At 35.4% G+C, this 26,388-nt stretch overlaps 5 protein-coding genes across 14 annotated transcripts in view; 3 read left to right on the top strand and 2 right to left on the bottom strand.

Moving 5' to 3' along the window:
* Window positions 1-2,227, top strand: part of LOC111398778 — a 7,388-nt gene extending 5,161 nt beyond the window's left edge. Inside the window, exons 6-9 of the mRNA XM_023025869.1 lie at window positions 487-568; window positions 1,425-1,480; window positions 1,570-1,633; window positions 1,767-2,227. Of these exons, the coding sequence (XP_022881637.1) occupies window positions 487-568; window positions 1,425-1,480; window positions 1,570-1,633; window positions 1,767-1,830 (266 nt within the window). The 3' untranslated portion in view covers window positions 1,831-2,227. The remainder of the gene's footprint in view (window positions 1-486; window positions 569-1,424; window positions 1,481-1,569; window positions 1,634-1,766) is intronic.
* A 6,685-nt stretch (window positions 2,228-8,912) lies between these two features.
* LOC111398742 (serine/threonine-protein kinase HT1-like) lies at window positions 8,913-15,488 on the top strand. Of its 10 annotated transcripts, XR_002703401.1 has the most exons (8): window positions 8,913-9,819; window positions 10,306-10,438; window positions 10,681-10,876; window positions 11,367-11,491; window positions 11,752-11,910; window positions 14,387-14,677; window positions 14,908-14,952; window positions 15,046-15,484. XR_002703401.1 is itself a non-coding variant. In XM_023025843.1 (7 exons), the coding sequence occupies exons 1-6, from the start codon at window positions 9,614-9,616 to the stop codon at window positions 14,666-14,668; spliced, it is 1,101 nt and encodes a 366-aa protein (XP_022881611.1). In that variant the 5' UTR covers window positions 8,913-9,613; the 3' UTR covers window positions 14,669-14,677; window positions 15,058-15,484. The 10 variants fall into 10 exon arrangements, 5 of the variants coding, with proteins under 5 accessions (XP_022881611.1, XP_022881598.1, XP_022881576.1 ...); XR_002703395.1 differs by having other exon boundaries at window positions 14,387-14,952; window positions 15,058-15,488; XR_002703394.1 differs by having other exon boundaries at window positions 14,387-14,952; window positions 15,046-15,488.
* Window positions 15,489-16,003: 515 nt separating this feature from the next.
* On the top strand, window positions 16,004-23,212 carry LOC111406506. The gene is made up of 8 exons (XM_023035920.1): window positions 16,004-16,099; window positions 16,723-16,798; window positions 17,687-17,769; window positions 18,036-18,086; window positions 18,174-18,701; window positions 18,808-20,311; window positions 20,746-20,806; window positions 23,083-23,212. The coding sequence occupies exons 1-8, from the start codon at window positions 16,004-16,006 to the stop codon at window positions 23,210-23,212; spliced, it is 2,529 nt and encodes an 842-aa protein (XP_022891688.1).
* Window positions 23,213-23,904: 692 nt separating this feature from the next.
* LOC111406496 lies at window positions 23,905-24,510 on the bottom strand. The gene is made up of 3 exons (XM_023035913.1): window positions 24,266-24,510; window positions 24,092-24,179; window positions 23,905-23,991 (listed from the first exon to the last, which is right to left on the bottom strand). Exons 1-3 carry the CDS (start codon window positions 24,457-24,459, stop codon window positions 23,905-23,907), a joined length of 369 nt encoding a protein of 122 aa, XP_022891681.1. The 5' UTR covers window positions 24,460-24,510.
* Window positions 24,511-25,638: 1,128 nt separating this feature from the next.
* The window catches only part of LOC111406489, a 1,168-nt gene continuing 418 nt past the window's right edge, over window positions 25,639-26,388 (bottom strand). The window contains exons 2-3 of the mRNA XM_023035906.1: window positions 26,190-26,330; window positions 25,639-26,100 (exon numbers count right to left, since the gene is read on the bottom strand). Coding sequence (XP_022891674.1) covers window positions 25,639-26,100; window positions 26,190-26,330 — 603 coding nt within the window. The remainder of the gene's footprint in view (window positions 26,101-26,189; window positions 26,331-26,388) is intronic.

Here is a 26,388-nt window from a genome sequence, read left to right as displayed (position 1 = left end):
CCCCCCCCCCCCCCCCCCCCCCCCGGGGGCACTTAAGCTTGCAAACTTTGTCTTACAAGGATGAATGACGAAAATGCAAACATAATTTACATATAAATGTGCTTACTACTCCGCAGCTACTTGCAATTGTTCCTGATTTCATATGTTTGGATTCGATTGCAAAAAGTGTAGTAACATGATTGAGTAAAAATTCAAGCATATCTGTACTTGGCTTATATATGTTTAGTCTTCACAATTATGTGAATTATTCTTGCCAAGGTGCTATAATCTTGTGAGGGTCCATGGCATGTAATTGTGCCTCAAGAAAGCCTCTTAATAATTTTATTATCTTTATTTTGTAGTCTCTGTGAGGGAAGAGTATTTGAAGTTAAGGGGATTAGACGCTGAAGATGATTTGATCTATTTTTTGTTCTTTATTTTGGATGAGGCTTGCATCCAAGCAAATTGTTTTACAGCCGCAGGCTAATCTATACTTGTGTTGAACAGATTTAGAAATTCATCCTGACATTCATAAACAATTCTGGGATCAGCAGCTATGGCCAAAACATATTCTTGTCAGATACACTTGGTAAATCTCCTTTTCTTGTGACAGTCTTTTAATATGTTTTTCAGGCTTTATCTACTGCCATGTGTAGGATCTAAAATGAATATTTAGTTATCTTAACTTGAAAGTCTATATTATTTGTTTTTTTAACTTATTTCTTGTACTACAAACCTAATAGCTTAGTAATTAGATGACATGATTTTAAAAGTAGGCAGTTGTTTAATCAATTTGTTGTCACAAATACTTGGATATTGAATTTCTATGCATGAAAAGGAGTGCATTACGTTTAATAAAACGTGGGCAATATGTTTAGCATGTTTTGTACTTCCCAGATGACTATGACACTAAAACTCGTAATAGTTGGTGCAATGATTTGATTTATTTTAGCTAACTGTTGATTGGATTTTTTTTTTAAAACTTATTTAACACATATCAAGTGGAAAGTAACACATGCAGGAAAAGCATGCAAACCACTTTTTTGAACTTGAGAATGTATTTTCTATAAGTTTGCTGATATATTGCAGTTTACGGATTGCCAACTTGGATGATCTGAACTTTGAATCTTGCTTGCCGGTGCTTTGAAATTTGTGTGTATGTTAAATGTCCCATAGAAAGCATTGCTCTGTTCTGTCTGTAATTTGTTTGATCTCCTGGAGTCGAGGATTAACAAGTAGATGCCAGTGCTAGAGACATATGACGTAGTTTTGAGTTGAGCATCAGCTTCATTTACAAGTTCAGAATGTTGGGTACTGTTTTTGGTCCAGTATATTTGATCTGCATCTTTTGGGGTGCCTATTGTTTCAGCTTATATCAATTCCATTTATTGTCTTTCACATATCACAGTTGATGTTATCTAACACCATGTTCTGATTTATGATAGGGAAGAGCATTCAGAGATTGACGTGGCTTCTGGATTCTATGTTCTCTTTGGATCAGGTAAACATGCTTTTGGAATGGCAAAATACCCAAAATTGATAATTGGCACTGTAGTTCTTATTTCTATCTGCTGAATTTTGAACGATCAGGTCTTATCCTTTCGTTTATGCTCTCAATTTACATTTTGCAATCATCTCGAGATAAATTAGTGAGGTACTATTCGTCTCCTCCGTGATTGCTTCATTTTCTTCCAAATTATTAACTTACTGGTAATCAATTATTTTAAGCTCGTGAACCTTGTGCAGCCGCTTATGATTGATGCCAATTCTTTTCTTGCCAATTTTAGGTTTGTGAGAGAGACTGTTGCTGATAGCAGCATACCCAGTGGAGGCATAGCGAAAGTTGAATGATGAATATTGGCTGAATTTTAAACACATCCTGCTTCAATCATATATTTTTTGATGAAATTCTGATCTTTCTGCATTTTGCAACTTAACATGAATTGTTTAGACCATTAGTGGCCAAAGGGTGAAACGGAGAAGTGGTTTGGGGGGGAAGGCGGGGGAACTAGGGAGTTGGGATGTGTAGAATGACATGTATTTATACAGGTGCAAGTTGGAAGGAGGGTTCAACACAAAATTTTCTTGTGCTTTTACTTTTTAAGCTAATTGTACTTTTGTTTTGATCTTGGTTTCTTCCTGAAATAGTTATTGTAGGCAGCTGAAGCCATTATAACCCATTTTCAGACAATGTTGGCATTACCAGGTGACATTACTATGTTCTTGCATTATTGGTGATCATTGATAACTGATGGTGCTTGATTGATGGAACATACTAATTAGTAAAACAAATAAACATTGCTTTGTTGCAATTTATTCCCCCAATATTTTTACCACGCGTAGAATGGTGGGTAAATTTCATTCGCCTTTGGTTTCTGTATGAGCAAGCAGATTGCACACCATCTTCACATCACTTTAGTGAAAGTTCTCTTCACAAAGCATTTTACTTTTTATGGGTTTTATTATTTTATGCTATGCATATTTTTTTATATATAAAAATTGGATTTCCACATCCATTCAACAGTGGGGTGGGCCATTAATTGTTCTTTCTTAGTGTTGATACTACAAATCATAAACTACTGTTACAAGAAAGATGGATAATGATGTATTTGATTGGATGAATGGATGATCCGATGGCATGAGAAATGATAGCTCATCGCTTTGGATAGAATTTTTGAAAAAGTTTTGAGCGCAATAAGGAAAGGCGACACTTTCTCTATTTTATGGACAGGCAGCAACGATTTGGACATCCCAATTCGAGGATTTTTAACAAGAAAATAATATTGACGTCACTCAATGGACAAAGTTGTAGGTTTCCTTTTAATAAAACCAATCCAAGTCTCATTCACTCAAATTGTAAAGAAGATCATGATCATAATCAGAAAGAGGTAACATGATGACAATCTATAAATCAGCAATAAAATCTTCAATTCTAGGAAATATAGCTTGTAAACTCTTTTGTAATTACTGTCTTTAGTTTTCTTTGAAAGTTTGAGTTTGTTAAAACTGTGTTGTATCCACTTCGTACGAATTCTTAAAATTAAGCAAACCACAGACTTTTAGGCCCTCTAATTGATTCTATCAAGTCCCTTTTTTAATAAATAGGACGTGGAGTTGTGGTAATCAAGTCAAATAGACGTGAAGTTGATCGAGTCATAGACTCATATAGATGTGGAATTGTGCTAATGGAGTCATATAGATGTGGAGTTGAATGTCATTGTTAAAGATTGTGAAAAGTGAAAAATGTAGATTTGTTCCAAAACTTCAAGATTTAGTTTTCAAAAATAAAAATATATGATATTCAAATTTCCTATGTTGATATAAACCTACGAATTATAAATCTTAAGTCGAATAATATTTCAATTTCTACAATAAATATTAAAAATTAAAATCACATTTTCCAAAAATAAAATAGAAAAAATATGCTTTAAACTATAAATGAGTGATTATCACATCAAATCCACTTACATGTAAAAAAGTGATTTTTTGCACGTGCACACGCTGAATTCATACATAGGATAATATATTGTAATAAGGACCCACGTGTCTTCGATCTTATCAACCCAATTCACATGGGTAAAGTTTTATTGCGGAATTTATTTATAAAGCTTACGCACGTTATTTAAAAAGTATATGTAGATTTATATTTCTTAAATGTTTGAAAATATAATTTCCATCGTTGTTTTTTTTTCCCCCTTTCCGCTGATTTCGATTGACAATACTGTCAACGGATCTCAACTTATATATGGCCCCATTTGGCTCCCATTTTTTGGTAATGAAAATGGAAGGAATATTGTTTTTTTGAAAAATGAGTGGTTGAAAAAGAAGGAAAAATTTTCGATTTACGTGTAACATTATTTTATGGAAGATCGTGTGGTTGAAAATATGATAGAAAAAAATAAAATGTAATGGAATGTAATTTAATGAGAGCCAAATGAAGTCCTTATATATATATATATATATATATGAGAGTATGCATGGTTATCGGGTTATAGGGAGGAAACAATGAGCGAGATTACAATGCAGAAAATGCATTATCTTTAAGTGACAAAAAAAGTGAGCTTTTACAATATAAGAGGCGGAGTAGTATTTGTTGGATAAAAGATACGTGACCTCATATTACTTGTCGATGCCTAGGTGTCACTTCTACAATCCTAGGTTTAGAGAGCATTTAATGATTCTGAAAAAGTGGTCACCATATAACCTTGTCTAACAACTGAAAAAGTAGGCTGAAGCTGACTGAGAGGCTTTTGCTACAGAAAAGTCACATTAATGAATCAAACGAAGGATCTCTCAAAAGAGACAAAGCTAAGAAATTGCCTTTGCTGAATTAAAGGTTTAATGCTTCAAAAATGAGCTACAGCAAATCGTGGCACATCGCCTCGATCAGAAGGCTCGACCTTCACATGGCGCCTCGACTGAGGTGAGCGCATCATTTTAACTCCCTCTATTTATTGTCTTGATTAGGCCAAGTAAGCTAATGATGTGAATTGCGGGCTTGATGCGGCTTGTTATATCATTGCCACATAATCAGTGATGAAACCTCATACGATGAGGTAGAAAACTTTTTGCTGTTCAACCAATCCCAATCTCCAATACATCTAACCTATATTTCCAAGATTCTAATCTTCTGTTTCATTTTTCACGCGTCATGAAATTATAGAAGAGAGGAATTTGATTTAGTGATATAGCTTGAAAGAAGAAAAAAATATTAATGAAATATTTAATCTTTAAGTTATTAATGGATAATTGCAGCAAATGCCCCAAACCTTTTAAACGTTAGCAAATTTTTCCCAAACATTTGAATTATTTCAACCATCACCCATAATTGTTCCAAACGTTGTAGGTGAAGCTCCAATGATGGAAAACATCCAATTTATTGTTAGTTGACCAACAAATTGAGTCTGACCACATTTTTAATAAGGGTAAAATAGTAACTTTCTATTTACTAAATTAAATAATTACATAATTAATTAATTAAATTAAAAAATGAAAAAAAAAAAGGGAAAAAGTCTGTATCTTCTTCCCCGACCTACCCAGCACCAACCCCAACCAATCCTTCCCAAACATCCATTTTCGCCACCTCCTCAGTCACAGCCATTATCACCGAGGTCCTCGGTGAAGAAATTTTTTGGCAGAGCTCCGGTCGAGCGCCTTCCGTCCACACATATCTTTCTCCTTGAGCGCCCCTTCTTTTCCTCCTACCTCCTACAACAGCGACCAAAACCCTAACCCAAGCCCCATCTCTTTCTCCTCCTCCTTGTAACATGGCCTTCTTCATAAATGGGATTTTCAAGAAATTTCTTATGCTCATAGAAAATTGTCCTTGGGGTAAAGGCTTCAAAATCTAAATTAAATAACTACATTCAAAATTGGGGACTAAACAAGACCAAACATGAAACTCAAATTAGACTTGTTCAAATTCAAATTAATTGGAAGCGACTGTGTCCTAGCTTTACTACAATGGGAATAACTTTAGCCTCCTCGCCAAGTTCAGTTGACCATTCAGATGTATTGCTATTTTGATTTGGGTGCTCGTGCACATAATTACTTGGATACAGTGGGATGGAGGTGGATGTGGCGGTGGTGATGGTTAGGTGGACTTTGGGTTTGAGGTGGAGATGAGTGAGGGAGAGAGGAAGAAGGTGACAATGTGTGTGTGTGTGTGTGTTTTTTTTTTAATTTTTAATTTTTATTTCTTATTTTTTTAATTAATTAATTTAATTAATGTGATAAAAATAGAAAGTGACTCTTTTAATTCTTTTTAAAATATTAGAAATGTGATCAAAATTAGATTTTTGGTCAACTAACGGAATTATAAACGGAAATTATCAAAAAGACTTCAGTTGCAATGTTTGAAAATGTTAGAGATGACGATTTTAACAAATCAAAGGTTTGGAAAAATTCTGTTAACGTTTAGAATGTTTGAGTCCTTTGTTGCAATTATCCCTTATATTAAACTATATTTTTCACCGTATATGTTATAAAAATGTCATTTTATAAAATTTGTAATTTCTGTTCAAGCTCTACTACAATTTACAATTTTTCTATTCACCAAATTCAAAAAATTATGATCCAATTGTTATGCTTCTTTTAGCAAGGTTCCAAAAAACACCACATGACAGCCAGCTAACTAGTCTAACCTGGTCCACACACCACATCACTATTCTACCTTACTCACTCAAGGCCATAAACAAGGTAATCAGATTAATGTACCACCTCCGTCGAGGAGCCATGTAGAGGCCAACATGGGACCCCATGAAGTTAGATAGTACCGTTCGTTCAAATTTTTGCCCCCATCCCCACATGCTTTTGGAATATAGATAGAGTAGAATATGAAGAAGGGCATGTTCTCGCCTAGCGCAAGCTCGAGTCAAAGCATCCACAATTTAAACATTTGGCTCCAAGACTTTGGGTTCAGTTGGATCAGAGCATGGCCATAGGAGCAAATTATGAGGGAAAAGAATGTGTAAATAGATAATCTGAGTTCGACATTTGGAATGGCCTCGTTCACAGTTATGCATCGACCTCGAGTAGCAAGCCAGATCAAAAGGAATCAAGTTTTTAATAATAAATACATTGATGACATATAAACATTAAGTTATTTTAACTATATTTTTCACCATGTAAATTATAAAAATGTCAGTTTATGAATTTTGTAATTTTTATTCAAGCTGTACCATAGTTTATAATTATTCTATTCATCAAATTCAAAAAATTATGACCCAATTGTTACGCCTCTTCCATAAGGTTCCAAAGAACACCACGAGACAACCAGCTAACAAGGTCCACACTCCACATCACTATCCTACCTAACTTACTTGAGGCCACAAACAAGGTAATCAAAGTGATGTACTACATCCGTTAAGGCCCATGTAGATGCCAACATGGGATCCCCATAAAGTCAGATAGTACGATCCCTTAAAATTTTTGCCCTCTTCCCAATATATTTTTGGAAGGAAGATAGAGTGAAAAAATAGAGAAGGGCATGTCATCGCCCAACACAACCTTGTGTTAAAGCATCTACAACCCAAACATTTGGCTTTAAGAGTTCGAGTTCGGTTAGATAAAAGTAAGGCCACAGGAGTGAATTAAGAAGCGGAAGAGCGGGGTGAATAGATAATATGAGTTTGGCCTTTAGAATGGCCTCGCTCGCAACTACATACCCCAACCTCAAGTAGCAAACCCTTTCATGAGGCTTGGGGGATTATGAGGCCTATGCTATCCGGAATTCTATATTGCTCTCTAATGGTTTACAGTTTGGTAGAGGTCATGTTTGAAGGAACATGGGAAGCTCCTACTTGATTGAGGTGTCTACTGGGACATCAAGTCATCTCTATATATTCTCACCATACCTCACAGCCCTAGATATCTCCTTCAAGGTAAGTTCAGTAAGAATGCTAAAATTGGAAGAAAGAATGGCCAAGTCACTTAACCTTGCCTCGTAGAAATCAGTTCCAGAAGTCCCAAACATTTTATCTGTGTACTAAAGAAAAAATGATGGAGAGAGATTGAAATGGGGATTAACCTAAAAAGAAGAGCATCTCCAAATAGAGGCTCGTCATAACACTTGAATGCTGTCAAAATTGGAAGCCAGATTGTCAAAAATTCAGAGGACAGGGTAACTGTTTATTTTCCATTTTTTTAGCAAAAGTAAAAACTTGCAAAGTAAATAATAGAGGCCTTTTATAGGTAGAGACGATGAACCTCGACCATTGGATCGAATCAAGAATGAACCTTATCATTCATTTATCAGTTTATCCAGGCAGTTAAAATGAAAGGCCCAACTTAAAAGGTTAAACTCTAACCTTAAGGGTTCCCCACCACCCCTACCCCGGAGTATCGTGAGGGAGGTAAATCGCAGGTTATGCCTCCAAGGGTATAGGGTGAAAGGCCCAACTTGATAATAGGCTCAGATGAAGAGGTTCATCTCAAATGCGCTTATGGTCGTGTGGCTTGAGCTTGTATAGTTACTGTCACGATTAGCGGTTATGACCTAGGAGATGGGTGTCTTGAAAGCTGATGATGTCTTGGCTGATTTTCTTAAAAACACGTTAAAGCTTTCAAATCAATGGCACAAAACTCAAAAAATATCATCAGCTTAGAGGCTTATGCTACAATGTTCCATTTTCAAATCACATCGCCTTTGTATCACAGCTTCATTAAGCTGCCTATCTTTTAGATCCTCTTCCTCCATGTTAGGACGTCACCTCTATATCATAGGTTCAACGAGCTTCCTAAGGTTAAAAAGAAAAGGCCCATTCCTTAAAAGGAAAAAAAAAATGATCCAAGCCAAACCTCATCCCACACCTTCCTTGCCAGGCTCCCCTTCACTAGCAGTGCTGTTACGATTTTGAAATCTAGAGGATATTTGGTGAGAATTAAAATTAGATTTTTTTAGTAGATTGTGATAGTGATTTTTGAAATGTGAATTGAAAAGTTGTGGGATTCATAAAAGATGTGGTTATTATTGATTGTTTGACTTTAACTCAGATTAAAATCAAATTTTAATCAAAATCAAACATGGGTATAGCTAATTAGTGAACTCATTTTTTTCTAAAACTCATTTTCAATCGTACGTTTTCATAATAAAATATCTTATACGTGAATTTAGATTTTTTTACTATTTTTTAATCACACATTCTTTAAAAATTCATTATTTCAAAATTTATTTTCCTCGAAAATTATTTTTAATGGGGGGCTAAAATCGAAATGAGCTCAGTCAATCGAGTCTACTAAACCACAAAACAAAGACTTGTTTGTCTGTATTTCCCACCCTCGCTTCTGCATCCTGAACCAGGAACGTCCAAATCTCTAATGCAGTGACGTACAACACTAAAAATTTATATCACCACGCGTTATTTAGTCATTGGCCACAGTAACATCACTCTGTGCACATGCTATTATTCTCCTACTTTCTACCACTTTAAACGCCCCCCGGTTCTCTCTCCCTATTGAAGATATGCCCTGAAAACACCATTCTAACGCCATTAGCAACGATGAAAAAGGGGAAAATCAAATAAAAAAAGAATTTAATTAAGAAAAATAATATATTTTTTTAAAATTTCGGGTTTGTTGAAGATTCAATTTTTTTGTATCAATCTCATTCGCATATGCATATGCATGCGTATGTATATATAGAACAGTGGCTTTATTTGTAAGTCTTCTCTACATTTTTTTTTTTTGCTTGCTTGCTTTATTTTGCGTCTTTATATTTTCAATACTATGGAGGCTTGAATTTCAAGTTGAATTTTCTTACAAGTTTTTTTTTTTTCTTCCTCCAAGTCTAGTAAAATTTTCGAGGGATTTAAGGCCTTCTTCGAAGATTATTGTTTTTAATTTGAGATTTGTCTTGAGCGATCAATCTGTATTCTTGTACTCATTTAGAAAAAAAAAAATAAAGAACAGTTGAAAATTTGTGAATGGTGATTTTTCACATGGTTTTGAAGTATATGCTGGATTGAATTTTCTATTCATAACTTGAGGAACTAGCTCTGGAATTCCTGAAACTGTAATTTGATAGAGGACGGAATTTTTTCCATGAAATAACTTGAAATTTGTGGATGCTATGAGTCTTTTTGGGATAGTTTAATACTTGGGGTGGTGGGGGGCGGGAGAGGCTGGGGTTGCAAAGATGAGTTGCAGTAAAAGCAGAGGCAAAGAGCATGATAAGTGCGAGAAGCCTGCGAGGAAATCAGTCGAAGGGGTGTTGTCTCAGAATGGATCGATTGTGGCCTCCCCACGTTTAATCATCGATGAAAATGTGCTTATTGACCCAAAATCCCTATTTATTGGGTTGAAAATTGGAGAGGGAGCTCATGGCAAAGTATATCAAGGAAAGTATGTGTGGTTTATGTTCTTATCTCATATTATCAATTAATGTTCTCAGCTATTGTTGATTCTTGTAGCTAAGTAACTTCAATGAGTTGTGTAAAATGCGAATCTTACAGTTTACTTTATCATGTCAAAATAAAAATATTGAATTTTTCTTTTGATCTGATAATATGTATTTTCTCTTGAAGCTGCGTGTTATTGACTGTCTTGCGTCTGGATGTTATCAGTTATGTGATATCTTTTTCTTACGATTCGTTATATATGCATTGATTTTTTTTTTATTAAAATGTTCTGTTTGTTCCATTGCTAGACTTAAGTTAAATGTCACTTGCGAATGCTGCAATGAATAGTTACGGATTTGTTTAGTTCTTGCAGTGATTTCAAAATGACAAACTAGCATCTTCGCATCATATTGCTTAGAGTTCAACTTTTTTTGTGCGGTCTTATTGGCATCTCTTTTAGATATCAAGATGTTGGTTCAATCCTTTACAGGTATGGGGATCGAATTGTTGCCATCAAAGTTCTCAACTGTGGCAACACATCAGAAGAAAGAGCTATGCTTGAGAGTCGTTTTATTAGGGAAGTGATGATGATGTCCAGAGTAAAGCATGAAAACCTTGTTAAGGTGAGAGAGATGGATACAATTGCAATTTTTTTATTTTTTATTTTTTAGTGAACCATGCTGCTAAGATTTATTTCTTTGAAGTCAGTATTTGAAATAGGTGCTTAAATCTGTCTGTTTGTTAATTCACGATGTTACATTAAGATGTGCACAATTTTGACTGTTTATAATTTCAACCCATGTGTTAGAAGCACCCTCTCTGTTAATTACTGACACGAAGCATAATACAATGTGTTCCTTTGCAGTTTATCGGAGCATGTAAAGATCCTTTGATGGTGATAGTTACAGAACTTTTACCAGGAATGTCACTCAGAAAGTATTTGTCCAGCATGCGTCCAAAGCAGTTGGACATTCACATGGTGTTAAATTTTGCTCTTGACATTGCTCGAGCCATGGACTGTTTACACACAAATGGGATTATACACAGAGATTTAAAACCTGGTATCTGATGGGGCACTGAGCCATATAATATTTTACTCATCTATACTATTGTTATATTTTGTAGTTTGGAACAATTTTATTGTTTCAATGTAGATTCTAATATTCTGTTCTCTAGGATTTGAAATTGTGTTTCTTTTAAGAGTCAGTTTGAAGGTGGTATTTTTTAACAAGTAGGTGAATGGATATCGCATTATGGTGTGATTTTTTTCTTTAATTTCTGTTGTCTAGGTTGTTATGTTATCTATCCCAAACGAAGAAAAACAGGGAAACAAAGATGAGTTTGAATTAATTTTGAAATTTATTTATGCAGTGCTGACTTACATATATTTATTTCTTACTATATGCAATTGATATCTGACAAATTTATGTTACGTCACCAGACAGAGCAGAATGTGTGCCAATGCACTCTCTTTTTTCTTTGGAATTTCATTTAGTTTGATGTTATTTCCGTTCTCTTAACTGAGAACATGTATGAAAATTTATGGTGCAGACAATTTGTTGCTCACTGCCAATCACAAGTCTGTGAAGCTTGCAGATTTTGGTCTTGCCAGAGAAGAAACTGTAACTGAGATGATGACTGCAGAAACTGGGACATATCGCTGGATGGCACCAGAGGTCTGTAGTTTCTTTTTAGTTTGATCTCTCGCCCACTATTGGTTTATTTCTCCCTAAATTAACATACCACATCAAATATTCACGGGGAGTCAATTAAATTTTCCACATTTTATGTTGTTTTGCTGAATCTTTTCTGGTCTTTTATTATATGTGCTGTTATGAAGCTCAATATCATTGTATTTAATTTCATTGTATTGTTTCTGATCATTAGGTCTTAAATATTTTGAACTTTTTATCAGAAACATAATTGAACTTTGCAGTTGTATAGTACTGTGACACTTCGTCAAGGGGAGAAGAAGCACTACAATAACAAAGTTGATGTTTACAGTTTTGGTATTGTCCTCTGGGAATTACTGACAAATCGCATGCCATTTGAGGGAATGTCAAATTTGCAGGCTGCTTATGCAGCTGCATTCAAGGTACACAAACCATCTATTATCTATGTTTGTCTTATGTAAATATTTTTGGAAAAAGAATTACATATGATATCCGCTTCATTTTGACTATTTTTTCCAAGTTTGGATGTCAAGCACGGTATTATGAACCAAAACAAATGGAAAACATGTATCTAGTAGCCACAATGGAAAGAGCTAAAGTAGAAAAAAACAGAGTAAATTTAACTTCTAGGAAGCAGGAATTTGTCTTTCAAAATTCAAAATGTTGGGTGGAGTTGCAATCCCAGTCTCTCTGAATTGTATTCTGTAATTCATTCATAGGTTGCTTCTTGATCATTATGGTGTCCCAAGGTGTCTGCCATCAGATTTGGATATGCTTATTCATTACTCTGTCTGTCTCAAGTGGAATGGCTTCTATGATATTATAAGTACTGCTAAATAGATGGAAACTTACTGCAAAGTTGGATAATCTTTTAACAATACTACCCTGATGGAAATAATAATCACTAGAATTTTTTTATAGCAATGATACCCACTTGATGACATTTTTTTGGCAATTAATTTTGTTCATTCAAATGCTATTTTTATATGCATGGGACTGTCACCAATATTAAAAATGAGAGCAACTTAGGAAGTTTGTGATGCAAGTTTACCGAAGTGAGTTCTTTCCTGAAATTCAGAGCTGGACACTTAATTTGAGACCTGAGTATTGATAAACCCAAATGTAACGACTCAGCCTCTCTGTCCAAGCTGTGTACTTGCCTACTGTCCGCTATGGAAGAGCCTAAGCGGACAGTATGTAAGTTAACGGGACTTGAGGCTGCGTCGTTACGCCAAATATCTATTCTTGCTAAACGAATGACCTTATTTTTATTTATCCATACTTGCCAGGTAGTCATAGACTGGCTTTAGACCAGTTTCCGTATCCTGCTAATTCTTACAAATGCTAAGTTACTTATTTCCAGTTCTCACTGAATCCAGTCAAATTTGTTAGGAGAAGACACTTATGTCCACCTGGTCTCGGAGCATGGTTGATTCATTTACCTATTATCACCAAGTGCAGCACAGGAGAATATTTTGTTGAAGCAATTAGGAACAAGTATAGATGATTCATGCCAGTTGCATGACTGTCTTTAAAACTTTTAACATATGAAACTCAATTGTCGATTATTTGTTCATAGTGTCAAGATTGTGAACTCTATGAAAAAACTTGATTATTAAGGAAGTTTGACTGACAGCATTTAAATATGATACTGTAATAAATTGATTTCTTTAAGGTCCTAAGTAGGATTGTCAACGGATTGGATTTTGATACGAATTTGATGAAATTAATAGGAGATGGATTTAGAATCTCAATTCGATAATCCGATCAAGATCCGACTACGATAATCCATTAATTAAATGTAGCAAATATGGATATAGGTCAACTCGATTCGATTTATTATAATAATATAATATATTTTATATATTATCGCATAATTAATGACACATAATTTTTTTTCATTTTGAAACTTGTATTATACTTTATACATAATTTTAGAATAATGAATAATAAATAATACTTGACAATAGTATAATATTGTTAATTAAAATATTTGAAGAGATTTAATGTTTTTATTAATTAAAATTAGATAAAAATAATAATTAATTTATTTTATAAATTAAACAACAAAAGAAGCCAATAGTTGGAGTTGCTTTTATTATTTCCAATTTCTCACTTCCCATATCGAATACTCACTGGAATATCATAAGATTTGCAATTTATAAATATTTGGGTCAAGAATTAGGTAAAAAGCTATTCGAGCCTTTTATTCTAGGGCTAAGAAGTTGACTAATATAAAATTTTTATCTTTCTAATTTTTCAATTTCAGATCAGGTTATTGGACCGAATATTCATTAACATAGCAAATCGAATATGAATTTAATAATCAAATATCTGTTGGATTATTGGATCGAATCGAATAATTATTCTTAATGGATCGGATCTAATTTATGAAGATTCGATTCATATCCGATTCATTTACAGCTCTAGTCCTAAGTGACTTGGCTTGATACTAAAGTGAAGACTTTAAGAGAGACTGCCATTGAAAGATTACTTTTGACTATCCATTATCTATCATTTGGGCATGTTAGAAAAGCTTAAGTATCTGATTTGATCTTGTGATGAAGCTTCCATTTTTTATATCTGATGAAGCCACAAGTTTTGGACATGAGAGAGGCTGCTTCTTTAATTATGTGTCACTTGTGTGTGTTAACATTAGCATAGGTTTGGCAACCATCAATTTGTACTTGCCTGCCAAGAATGAGGTGATTAAAAGTATAAATTGGAAATCATATCTTATTTTGAGTCTTCATAAATCAATTTTATTATCTTCCCCATGGACATATTTTGTCTATGGCTTGTTATTTATGTCATTATAATTATGTGATTAGGTAAAATGTAATTATTATCTTGTACTAAATTTCACTTGGTGTGTAAACCTATCGCTTGGGACTGCAGCAAGAGCGGCCTAATCTTTCTGAAGACATCCCAACAGATCTAGCAATCATTATACAGTCATGCTGGGTTGAGGATCCTAATATGCGACCCAGTTTCAGTCAGATTGTTCGGATACTCAATGAATTCCTCTCCACACTTCCTCCGCAGTCTCCGCCTTTGTCTGAACCTAACCCTGTGGAAGCAATGACAAGCAATGGGGCTATTACTGAGTTTTCTGCTCGAGCAAGAGGAAAATTTGCTTTTCTTCGCCAACTTTTTGCTGCAAAGAAGGCCAGGAGCTAAGAATAACAGGTATAATTTTTTAGAAGATTTTGCCATTGCCAACATGGGAAAGGCCAAAACATGTACATGTAAAGTTCCTTCCCTTTATTCTTGGTAAGGGATGAAAATTACTGAACCGATATAATGTTTAGCTAGGAAACAATAAAAGAAATTAGAAAAAGCAGTTGACCACATAGTAGAAGATGTTCTGCATACCTTCTTGTGAGTATATTCGTATATTCTGCTTTGGAAATTTTCAGAATGGATATCTGGTGGATTCTGGAACCACCAAATTAGGTCATCCTGTAAGCATCTGCTAATAGTCAATTAAAATGCTGAATGATCTTCATTTTGATGAACAAAGATGAGTTTCTTTGTACTTACAATTACCCTATTAGGAATTCATTTAGAAGACACTGTAGAGAGGCAGAAACTGGTGGAGATTCCAACTTTGTAGGCAAATGTTAGAGCTCGTTGATGGATGAGGCTGATTCTCCCGACCGTTAGGGATTGTGGAGCCAAGTGTAGTGCGCAATTCCATGTTTGGGAATGTACAATCGACAATTTGAATGAAGAAAAAGAAGCTAAAATCTTTACTATTGTACCAGACATGCCCTAAACTATTTCATGTCATAGGAGAATCATTGAGAAGACGTCTCTAACACAAGAAACTTACAGGCTGACAATAAATTCCACGGTATATTGTGCTTGTAATCTTCATGTCGATGCAGTAGTCATTGAGGCTGCTTTGTAAAGTGTGCCATTTATCTGCTTCTATTTTGGAACTCTTAACGTGAAACAAGGTCATTACAGGATGATAAAGATGGTCCATTTTTACGTCTTTTGGTTAATCGCTGTTCATCAGATTCTTTTTATTTAATCCACTGATCCTTAAGGGCGTTTTCGGCTATAGAGGCCATTGGAAGAAGCCGTGTTGAAGGTGAAGTACACTGAGTAGATGGAATTGTTTAGCTGAGGGACAGGATTTTCAAAAGAGTATTACTTGATGATGCAAAGAGAAAAATGGACGTCAAAAGTTCGATCTGAAGCCAACAACTTCCGTTTCATTCTCAATTCATCAAAAGCTACTAACAGATTCTCAATCGAGCCTAAGTTTCGTCCCTTACTTTTCAAATTAAAATCTGAACCCAGAAAGTCATTTTCTTGGAAAAGAGGAGAATCATTCAATCTGAAGAGACAGGTCCCCTTTTGATGCGGATTAAGATCGGATTTTTGGCAAATTTTAATAAAAGTTAATGAAATGTGTGGTTGAAAAGTTATGGATCTCATAAAATATATGATTAAAATTAATTGTTAACTTTGATTTAAATTAAAATATAAATTTTAACCCCACAAATGAGGGCTAAATGGCTTCAAAATTTTCAAGATCTTTGTGTTGAACTTGCAAAACACGAAGGAGGGGTTCCAACCGTAAAATTGTGTGCACATAAGGTATGGCTGGAAAATTTTCTTTCCTAGCAACTCAGTTCGTCTCTCTAATTCAATCTTCGTTTATCTATTTATACATCGTTTTCCTCATTGGCGAAGAAATTTTTTTGTAAATCTTGGACTATTTCGTTAAACCAATAGGTGATCAACTTTGAAAATTCCACAACTTTTTATAAATAGAACATTACCTTGGAACCCTACTTTTCAAGTTTTAAGACCCGTTTGGTAGTGATTATGGGAATTGATTTTTTGATCATTAGGGGAGAAAAGTGGGGACCACATGTGAGTTAAGAAGTCAAAAATGAAAATTGAAATTAGGGATGTCAACTAGTCGAGTTGAGCCGCTTGCGAGCCGAAATTTTTGGTTCGGGCTTTGCTAGGGTAAAATGTCCGAGCTTTTTTCCAGCCCGAGCTGAGCCGAACCGAGCAAAAGTTCGGCCAAAAAAATTATGCTCATGCCTTTTCGAGTCGAGCCGGACAAGCTCTTTTATTTTTATTTTTTTGTTCTTATTTATTTATTTATTAATATATAAACAATAGCCTTCTACCTTATTTTCAACAAATAAGGCAACAACCTGCTGCATTATTTAAGGAAGCAGATTGTTGCCTTATATATCTATATAAAGGCCTGCGAGATACAGGCTTGCCCGGGCTTTTCTCAGGAACCCAGATTGGGACTTAGTAGAACGAGCCTTGAGTCAGGTCGACTCGGGCTTTTTTTCGGCCAAGCCACGGGTGGCCCGAGCAGATGAACCCGATTGTCATCCCTAATTGGAATAGTGAAATAACGGTCAAAAAATCAATTTTTTGATATGAAAAAATACTACCAAACGGGGCCTTATTATCAAAAGGAAGAATTGTAGTCGCAATACTAAACCTTTTCTTTAGTAGTCGATTTGATCAAAACCTTTCATTTATACCACTTACGGTATCAAATCTTACAAAAATTTGCAATTGGAGTTCAAATAGATAAAAACCGTTACTTCCCTATTAGTTGACCCAAAGCCAACGATTTGACCAATTGTTGACTAATTTTAAAAGGGTAATAGGACAATTTACATTTTTCATGTAAATTACAACTCAATAAAGCTAGTTTTACAAAGTTGGATTACAAAGTGTGTTGGCAAAATTCAGGCCATAGATTTGAAATGATTTAAAAATCTGTTATTGAAATAATTGGTGTGGATGTTACTTTGTCAACCAATTTTGTTACCCACCTTTGTAAGTGTAGCATAACTCATTACAACTACAATAATTAAATTAAGGGGGATTCATTTAAAAGGCTTGGTCAAACTAAACATTTATTCAAAAAGACCAAGAACTAAGACTTTTAGTTGAAAGGCCTAAAGTTATTAAATATGGAAAATAGAATTTGTAAAAGACTAAAATATCCTTGTATGTGAAATGATGATATTGCCCTTATTTTCATTTCAATTTCCTTTCAACCCTAATCTCCTTCCCTCCCTCATCTAAGAACGACTCAACCACTGTAGATGCCTCCATGCTGATTTCTTATCATCATCTTCTTCTCTACTTAATGAAATCACAAAATCTACATTCTCATTCCCTTGAACATTCATTTGGTTGAAGTGAATAATAAAGTCTTGCTATATTTTTATTGGGCATTTGGAGAAGAAGAGAGGGTATGGTGGGCATTTGGAGAAGAAGAGAGGGTATGGTAAATTTTCGATATTTGAGCCACTTTCTTTCTCCATTATTTTGAATCATCCGTTCATGTTGTTGTATATGTGTTTGTGGTGTTCATTTTTCTATAATGATTTTGAATTTATTTTATGATTTGATTGGATCTTTAAATGGGTTACTTCCCAATCTTATTCTCATTACCCCTTATTTGTATTTCTTAGTATTAATTGAAGGTGAAGGATGATTGGCTTTTTTCACATTGTTTTCACGTGAAACGTGTATTTGATTTTTTCAGTACAGAACGACATTCATATCGTTTTATGAAATTGAGAACGACATAGATATCGTTTTCTGAAATCCATGACAATGTACATATCATTATCAATACTATATGACGTTTGAAATTTGATGAAATTTATATGTTGAGTTACAGGTTATGGACACCATGGACATGGTATGGATATCGGTTTGTTATCCAATTGAATATGAGCAGACAGTTGAAGGTGGATGGAAATGGAAGTATTATGGAAATGGCAAAGGGAAAACAATACCTATTCTTGTTGCGAAAACAATTTCTTACATGGAACTATATGATAAAGTTAAGGAGGCATTGAATATCGATACGAGTCTATACAAAATGGAGATTTCAGCTCTTGTCCCGATAATGTCTAAAGCTCCAGCTGCACCAATCATAATTGATTGTGACAACAACGTAAAGTGGATTATATCCGTCTTTACAAAAACTTTTCTTTGTGTAAGTATTTTAAATGAAGTTGTTGAGAATCAGGAAGATTTTGGTGATGAAGGATGTTTATTAGTAATAGATGGTGGAGAACAAATTGGAAATATGAACAACGAGGAGGAACAAGTTCGAGCAGACAACGATGGTAATGATGACAATGGTGATGGAATATTTGTAGATTGTAATGGTTTTGACGTAAGTGAAGATAGTCCCCGAAGGGTAGATGACGAAGTTAATTATGGCAGATGACAATAATTTTGAGTTACGCACGCATGAACCTTGCGGTAGGGATATAGTGAATGGTAATGATGTTGAATGTACTCAGATTGTATCTGAAAGTGTAAGTTCGCTCTGTTACGAGACATCAGTAAAAATTTCGGAACGATTAGAAATGCGAGTCAACCAGTTGTTTCCATCGAAATATGACCTAATATCAAAATTACAGTTGCTAGCTGTGAAGTGCCAGTTTGAGTACAAAGTTAAGAAGTTAAATAAGAGCACTTATACAATTGTTTGTATTGATGAAAATTGCAAGTGGCGCTTACGGGCAACCAAGATCGTAGAAAGTCCCATTTTCGAAGTTCGAAAGTACAATGGTCATCATTCTTGCTCCATGAGTGTTCGTCACAGAGATCATAGGCATGCTTCATATATGATTATTGGAAACCACATCGCTCCTAAGTATGAAGATATCAACCGAGTTTACAGACCAAGGGACATTATTAATGACATTCGTCGAGAGTTCGGCATAACCGTAAGCTATACTAAAGCTTACATGGCTAAAAATTTTGCTTGTGGACTGATTCATGGGAAACCCCGTGAGAGTTATGCGAAACTGCCAGCGTATTGTCATGTTTTGGAGATGCAAAATCCTGGTACACTGACATTCATTCATACTAATGATGATCGGCGCTTCAAGTACCTTTTTATGGCATTGGGACCAAGTATACATAGGTTCGTAAACTCAATGCGAAAGGTAATTTCTGTAGACAGTGCATTCTTGACATTGAGAATGAAAGGTACTCTACTCGTAGCAACTTCTCAGGATGCAAATTTTCAAATATTTCCACTCGCATGGGGAGTAGTTGATTCGGAAAATGATGAATCCTGGACTTGGTTCTTTCAGAAGTTGCGGTTAATAACAGGTGATACGGATGACCTTGTGATTATATCTGATCGTGCAAAGTGCATCAAAAATGGAATTAGAAATGTGTTTCGATTTGCTCATCATGGTAATTGTACATATCACTTGCAAAAGAACTTGAAGACAAATTTTCCACGGTGTGATGTTGCAACTTTGTTTAGGGCAGCGTCAGAGGCTTATACTGTAACCGAATTTGAGTTCTACATGGCAGCTCTATGCAGTAAAAAGGAGGGCATCAAAGAGTACCTATTAGAAGAAGATTTTCAATGTTGGGCTAGAGCGCATTTTACCGGGATACGTTACAATATCATGACTACAAATAATGTGGAATCTATAAATGGTTTGTTGAAGAGTGCTCGAGAACTTCCCATAGTTGGTTTACTAGAATATATTCGTGGGATACTACAAAGGTGGTTTTATGAAAGACATGTTGAAGCAGAAAAATATGTGACCCAACTCACACCAGCATTAGAGAAAAAGATGTGCATGACATATAATGAGTCAAATGGGTTGGAGGTAAATCAGGTTTCTCCGGACATTTATCAAGTTGGTGACAATTTAGAACACCACTTTGTGGATTTTTATGAAATGACATGTACGTGTAGAAGATTTGATTTGGACAAGTTTCCATGTGCGCATGCAATTGCTGCAGCAAGGTTTAAAGGAGGCGAGGGCTATAAATTATGTACCCCTTTTTACACTAGTATTTGTTGGAATTAAGCTTATTCTAAATTCGTATATCCTTTGTCGAACGAGGTCGAATGGCAAATTCCTAAGAATGTGATAGCCAGAGAAGTATTCCCACCATTGGTACGAAGACAGGGCGGACGACCATCAAAAAAGAGGAAAAGGTCGGCCGGAGAGACGCGTGTGGCTCGTAAGTGCAGCAGGTGCAAGAAAAATGGTCATGTTCGATCCACTTGCACGGGCCAAGCAGCTAGTAGTGAACATTAATGTTGTAACACTATCTTATTTTGTAACTGTACGACTTCGTACTTATTATATCAACTGAATGAAATCACTTATTAGATTTTGTACTCATTGTGTTATTGAAATATTTTTGTACCGTTGGAATCAAATTTTAGTATTTTAGGTATTTATGTTCCTATCTTCTCACAGGGAATGCAAACTACGTTCATGTCGTTACAGTAGACATGAATGTCGTTCCAGTTCAAAAATTGTACAGATTAACATAACGAGTTACAAATCGTTTTTGAGACATAAAACGACATTCATATCATTTCAATGTTAAATACACACTGCTTCTCTGATTTTTCTGAACGACTTAGAACTCGTTATGAATATAAATAACGACTTAAAAGTCGTTTCAGTTAAAATTTATACTAAAACGATTTATACCACGTTTTCAAGACACAAAACGACATTCATATCGTTTAAATGTTAAATACACACTGCTTCTCTGATTTTGCGTAGCGACTTAGAACTCGTTATGAGCATAAATAACGACTTAAAAGTCATTTCCCTAAAAATTTATACTAAACCGATTTCTATCTCGTTTTTGGGAAACAAAATGACATTCATATCGTTTCAATGTTAAATACACTGCTTCTCTGATTTTGCGTAATGACTTAAAACTCGTTATGAACATAAATAACGACTTAAAAGTCGTTTCCGTTAAAATTAAAACTAAAACGATTTCTACCTCGTTTCTGGGATACAAAACGACATTCATATCGTTTCAATTTTAAATACACTGCTTCTCTGATTTTGCGTAACGACTTAGAACTCGTTATGAACATAAATAACGACATAAAAGTCGTTTCAGTTAAAATTGATACTAAAACGATTTCTAACTTGTTCCTGAGACACAAAACGACATTTATATCGTTTCAATGTTAAATATACACTGCCTCTCCGATTTTGAGTAACGACTTAGATATCGTTATAGACACACATAACGACTTCTAAGTCGCGTCAGCCAAAATTGATACTAAAACGATTTCTAACTCGTTTCTTGGACACAAAACGACATTAATATCGTTTCAATGTTAAATACACACTGCTTCTCTGATTTTGAGAAACGACTTAGACCTCGTTATGACCAAAACTAATGATTTAGAAGTCGTTTCAGGTAAAATTAGTACTAAAATGATTTCAAACGTGTTCCTGAGAAACAGAACGACATGAATATCGTTTCAATGTTAAATATACACTACTTCTCTGATTATCGTTTCTTCTCGTTCAGAACGACATTGATATTGTTCTAGCGTAATTGTTCCTGAAAGTTGATCCATCTCATTTCTTTACAAATCTGACGAGTTCGAAATCGTTTCAGCTGAAATTATAAGTGCAACGACATCGGTATCGTTTCTTCACAGTTGAAACGACATTAGTATCGTTATGCTTAAAAATGGCGTTTCGACCATCCACGGCCACCGACATACGTCCCACCGTATGTATGACGATGAAAATAGGTCATCGAGCCGGCTCAATCTCACTCGAACGACGCTATGGTAACGTTTGTTATTTCATAATTGTCTTTCACACTCAGATTGTTTTCATAGAAATAGGGTATCTTCGTTGGCTCTTTTGGACCATTCGAGAGCTAACGGCCCACTTGTTACGCTCTTTCGATCGTCATACACATTTCGGAGGTATGTGCAGCAATCGAGGACAGTCGAAATGTCGTTTCTAGGTATAACGATATAAATACCGTTATGTTCTTGAAGAAATGACTTTGAGGTCGTTTTAGATGTTTTACAAACTGAAACGTGTTAGAAGTCGTAAAATTATACAAGGAACGACATAAATATCATTATGTACCAAGTAGTGAAATAACGTAACGTGGTCCATCTCGTTTCTTTACAAATATGACGAGTTCGAAGTCGTTTCAACTGGAATAATAAGTACAACGACATCGGTATCGTTTCTTCACAGATGAAACGACATTAATGTCGTTATAACTAAAAATGACGTTTCGATCCTCCTTGACCGCTCCACATACCTCCGAAATGTGTATGACGATCGAAAGAGCGTAACAAGTGGGCCGGTAGCTCTCGAATGGTCCGAAAGAGCCAACAGAGATACCCTATTTCTATGGAAACAATATGAGTGTGAAAGACAACTATGAAATAACAAATGTTACCATAGCGTCGTTCGAGTGAGATTGAGCAGGCTCGATGACCTGTTTTCATCGTCATACGTACGGTGGGACGTATACCGGTGGTCGTTGATGGCCGAAACACCATTTTTAAGCATAACGATACTAATGTCGTTTCAACTGTGAAGAAACGATACCGATGTCGTTGCACTTATAATTTCAACTGAAACAATTTCGAACTCGTCAGATTTGTAAAGAAACGAGATGGATCAACAACTTTCAGAAACCATTACGCTAGAACAATATTAATGTCGTTCTGAACGAGAAGAAACGATAATCAGAGAAGCAATGTGTATTTAACATTAAAACGATATAAATGTCGTTTTGTGTCTCAGGAACGAGTTAGAAATCGTTTTAATATCAATTTTAACTGAAACGACTTTTATGTCGTTATTTATGTTCATAACGAGTTCTAAGTCGTTACGCAAAATCAGAGAAGCAGTCTTTAACATTGAAACGATATGAATGTCGTTTCGTATCTCGAAAACGATGTAGAAATCGTTTTAGTATCAATTTTAACTGAAACGACCTTTAAGTCGTTATTTAGGTTCATAACGTGTTCTAAGTCGTTACGCAAAATCAGAGAAGCAGTGTGTATTTAACATTGAGACGATATGAATGTCGTTTTGTGTCTCGAAAACGATGTAGGAATCATTTTAGTTTCAATTTTAACTAAAACGACTTATAAGTCGTTATGTGAGGTTATAACGATTTCTAAATCGTTACTCAAGATTAGAGAAGCAGTGTGTAATTAACGTTGGAACGATATTCATGTCTTTTTGTGTCTTGGGAATGAGGTTGAAATCGTTTTAGTATTAATTCTAACTGAAACGACTTATAAGTCGTTATGTGCGGTCATAACGACTTCTGAGTCGTTACGCAAAATTAGAGAAGCAGTGTGTATTTAACATTGCTACGATATGCATGTCGTTTTTTGTCTCGGGAACGAGTTTTAAATTGTTTTAGTATCAATTTTAACTGAAACGACTTCGGAGTCATTATGTGTGGTCATTACGAGTTCTAAGTCGTTATGCAAATAAGGATAGTAGTGTGCATCTTATATTGCAAGAACATGACAATGGAAGATAATGGAAAACATGTAGGCTTGTACATGTAAGACTCAACAACCTGACATGGACAATATCTAAACTTTAAAGTTATAGAAGACAATGGAAAATATGCACATTGAAATTGTATTCAAACTCCAAAATAGCTGCTACTCCAAAGCCAAAACAACCAAGTGACTACATAACGTTATAAAAATATAAAAAAATATGAGCAAAGCACAATCTACGGCTCAAAATCCCAAGCCAACAACTCTGTAGCTAGTTTCTTTCTCCATACTGGTACGTAATCTGGTCGAATTGTATTTACGTCCATATTTGCGTGCAGAAATTCTATGAATTTGATAGCGAATATTCCACAATCGGATCTACAAAAAAGTTGTAAAATGTTTGTATTAATTTTCAACACTCAAGATAATATGGTACTACTAATTATGAAATTAGTCATTCTTACCCGTTCACTTGTTGGGGAACATCTTTTACGTTGACAAATTTGAAGTTCTCCGTACTATATTTGCTTTCACTGGTGACATGAGATTTTATTATCAACGGAATAAGCACCTGTAGAGGCAAAAGGTAAGCTTCCAACGCTGCTCGGCGAATGTGACCCTTCAGACTATCAAACATTAAAATGGCCCGTTCCTCCATGTCGACTTGAACTGCAAACCAATGGTCGCGGGTCCAACAAGGAAGATACAAATATTTATAGTCCCTCCAAGATTTACCGAGCTCCGGAGTAGCCCCTCTCACATAATTCATTAGACTCTTACTACATTTGAGCTCTTTACTGGACTGTAATTGGCCATATGCATTGACAACAAATTGATAGAAATAAGTGTCCAATATGCAACAGTCTTGCCGAAACAGATTGGGAAATCTGGAAGCCCTTTCTCGTATCTGATATAGGGCCTCGTTCATAATCTACAAAAATAAACTAATAAATTCAAACTGAATTCTTTTGTGACATTATCGTAAAATCATTAAAGTTGGATTACTTACACTGTCATTAATCCAACCATCCTCTTTCGAAAGATCCATCAAACTTTTTGCTTGAACATCATAGAAGCACAAAGGTATAATTTGGCTGTGCATACAACAAAATCAACACGAAGTTCTATTTAGGTAATACTATCATTACTTTCGCATGTACTTACAACTATATGTAATAATTTACCACGAAGGTGTAGTTTCCATCCATTTGCAAAAATCCTCAACCTTGCTGGGATCTACTTCTCGATAAGGATCGTATACATTGATGTCCGACAACTTTCTCCTCTTCGTCGGGTCAGTGTACGGAGAACACAGTAAGCGCGCTTTTCTCTTCCGACGATACCCTCGTCCTTTCAGTGGATCGGATCCCGCCTCATCAATTTCTACAACGTCCCCTATATGTTGCAAATAACAACAATTTGAAGTGGAAAATCTGTTTCATTTGGATATAAAGATGTAAAACTTAACTTTGAATTCATTTTTACATACCTTGCGTGGATTCATTTGTATCTACATCATGCTTTTCAGGCGTCACAAAATCAGCAATCCCTTTCTCCACATCGGGACGCTCGTCCTCTAATATTATTTCTTTTCCAACACTCTCCTTGATCATTTTTTCATTTTCTTGCTCATCTATATCATTCCCAGATCCAGCTTCCTTTTCCAAGTCCTTCCCTCCTACATTTTTGCCTCTAACCTCCTCCTCTAACTTTGGGTCCTCCTCACGTGCTTCTACATTTGTTTCAGCGGCAGGCACATCTCTCACATCATCAAATCCAGGCTCATTTTCCAACTCCTTCCCTCCTACACTTTTATCTCTAACCTCCTCCTCCTCCTCTAACTTTGAATCCTATCTGTCACATCATCAAACCCAACCTCCTTTTCCAACTCATCCTTCGGTTCATTTTCTGGTACATAAGCTGTGCTACTAGTGGCACCATCAAATGCACTAGTTGCTGGATGGAACCGACCCGCCACAGCCAATTCAACTAACCTGTCAACCTTTTTCTCCACCCGATCAAGTCGAGTCGATATAACTGCTTGTAGCCTTCCCTCAAGTTTTTCAATTTCCGTTCTCAATAAATCCTCTATGTTGATCTCAAAATCACGTTGTGGTGGTTGAGCTGCTCTAGGAGACTCTTCGTGGTATGCATGCTGTGGCTCGGCATCTTGCTCAGCCTCGTCTCCTTCGGAATGATATGAAACACTCTCATCTTCTTCCACGATTGGTTTCAACTCTTTCCAATAGGCCTCTTCGAGTTCAGCTTCGGTGGGAATCAATGTGGAATTAACCTCCAACTGCAAATATTAAAAGGTGCAAGTCATTAGTCATTCATGAAGCTAATTCCACAATTTGTTCCCATTAAACTTAATAAAGACAATTTTACCTCCTTCGAATTCAACACATTCTCAATGGCAGCAGACGTTAACCTCTTCGGCATTTCCCAAGCGACCATTCTTGGTATTATATCTGGATATTTCATACCAAACTTCATTCCCAAAGTTGGGATCGCTTCAAATGCCCAAATCTATTGCAAAACAAACATTTATATTATCTCACAACACAAATTTATATATATAAAAAAA

Source organism: Olea europaea, chromosome 1, assembly GCF_002742605.1.
Source record: "Olea europaea var. sylvestris chromosome 1, O_europaea_v1, whole genome shotgun sequence".
In the NCBI taxonomy this organism is placed as follows: Eukaryota; Viridiplantae; Streptophyta; class Magnoliopsida; order Lamiales; family Oleaceae; genus Olea; species Olea europaea.
This window is presented reverse-complemented; position numbering and strand designations above follow the sequence as displayed.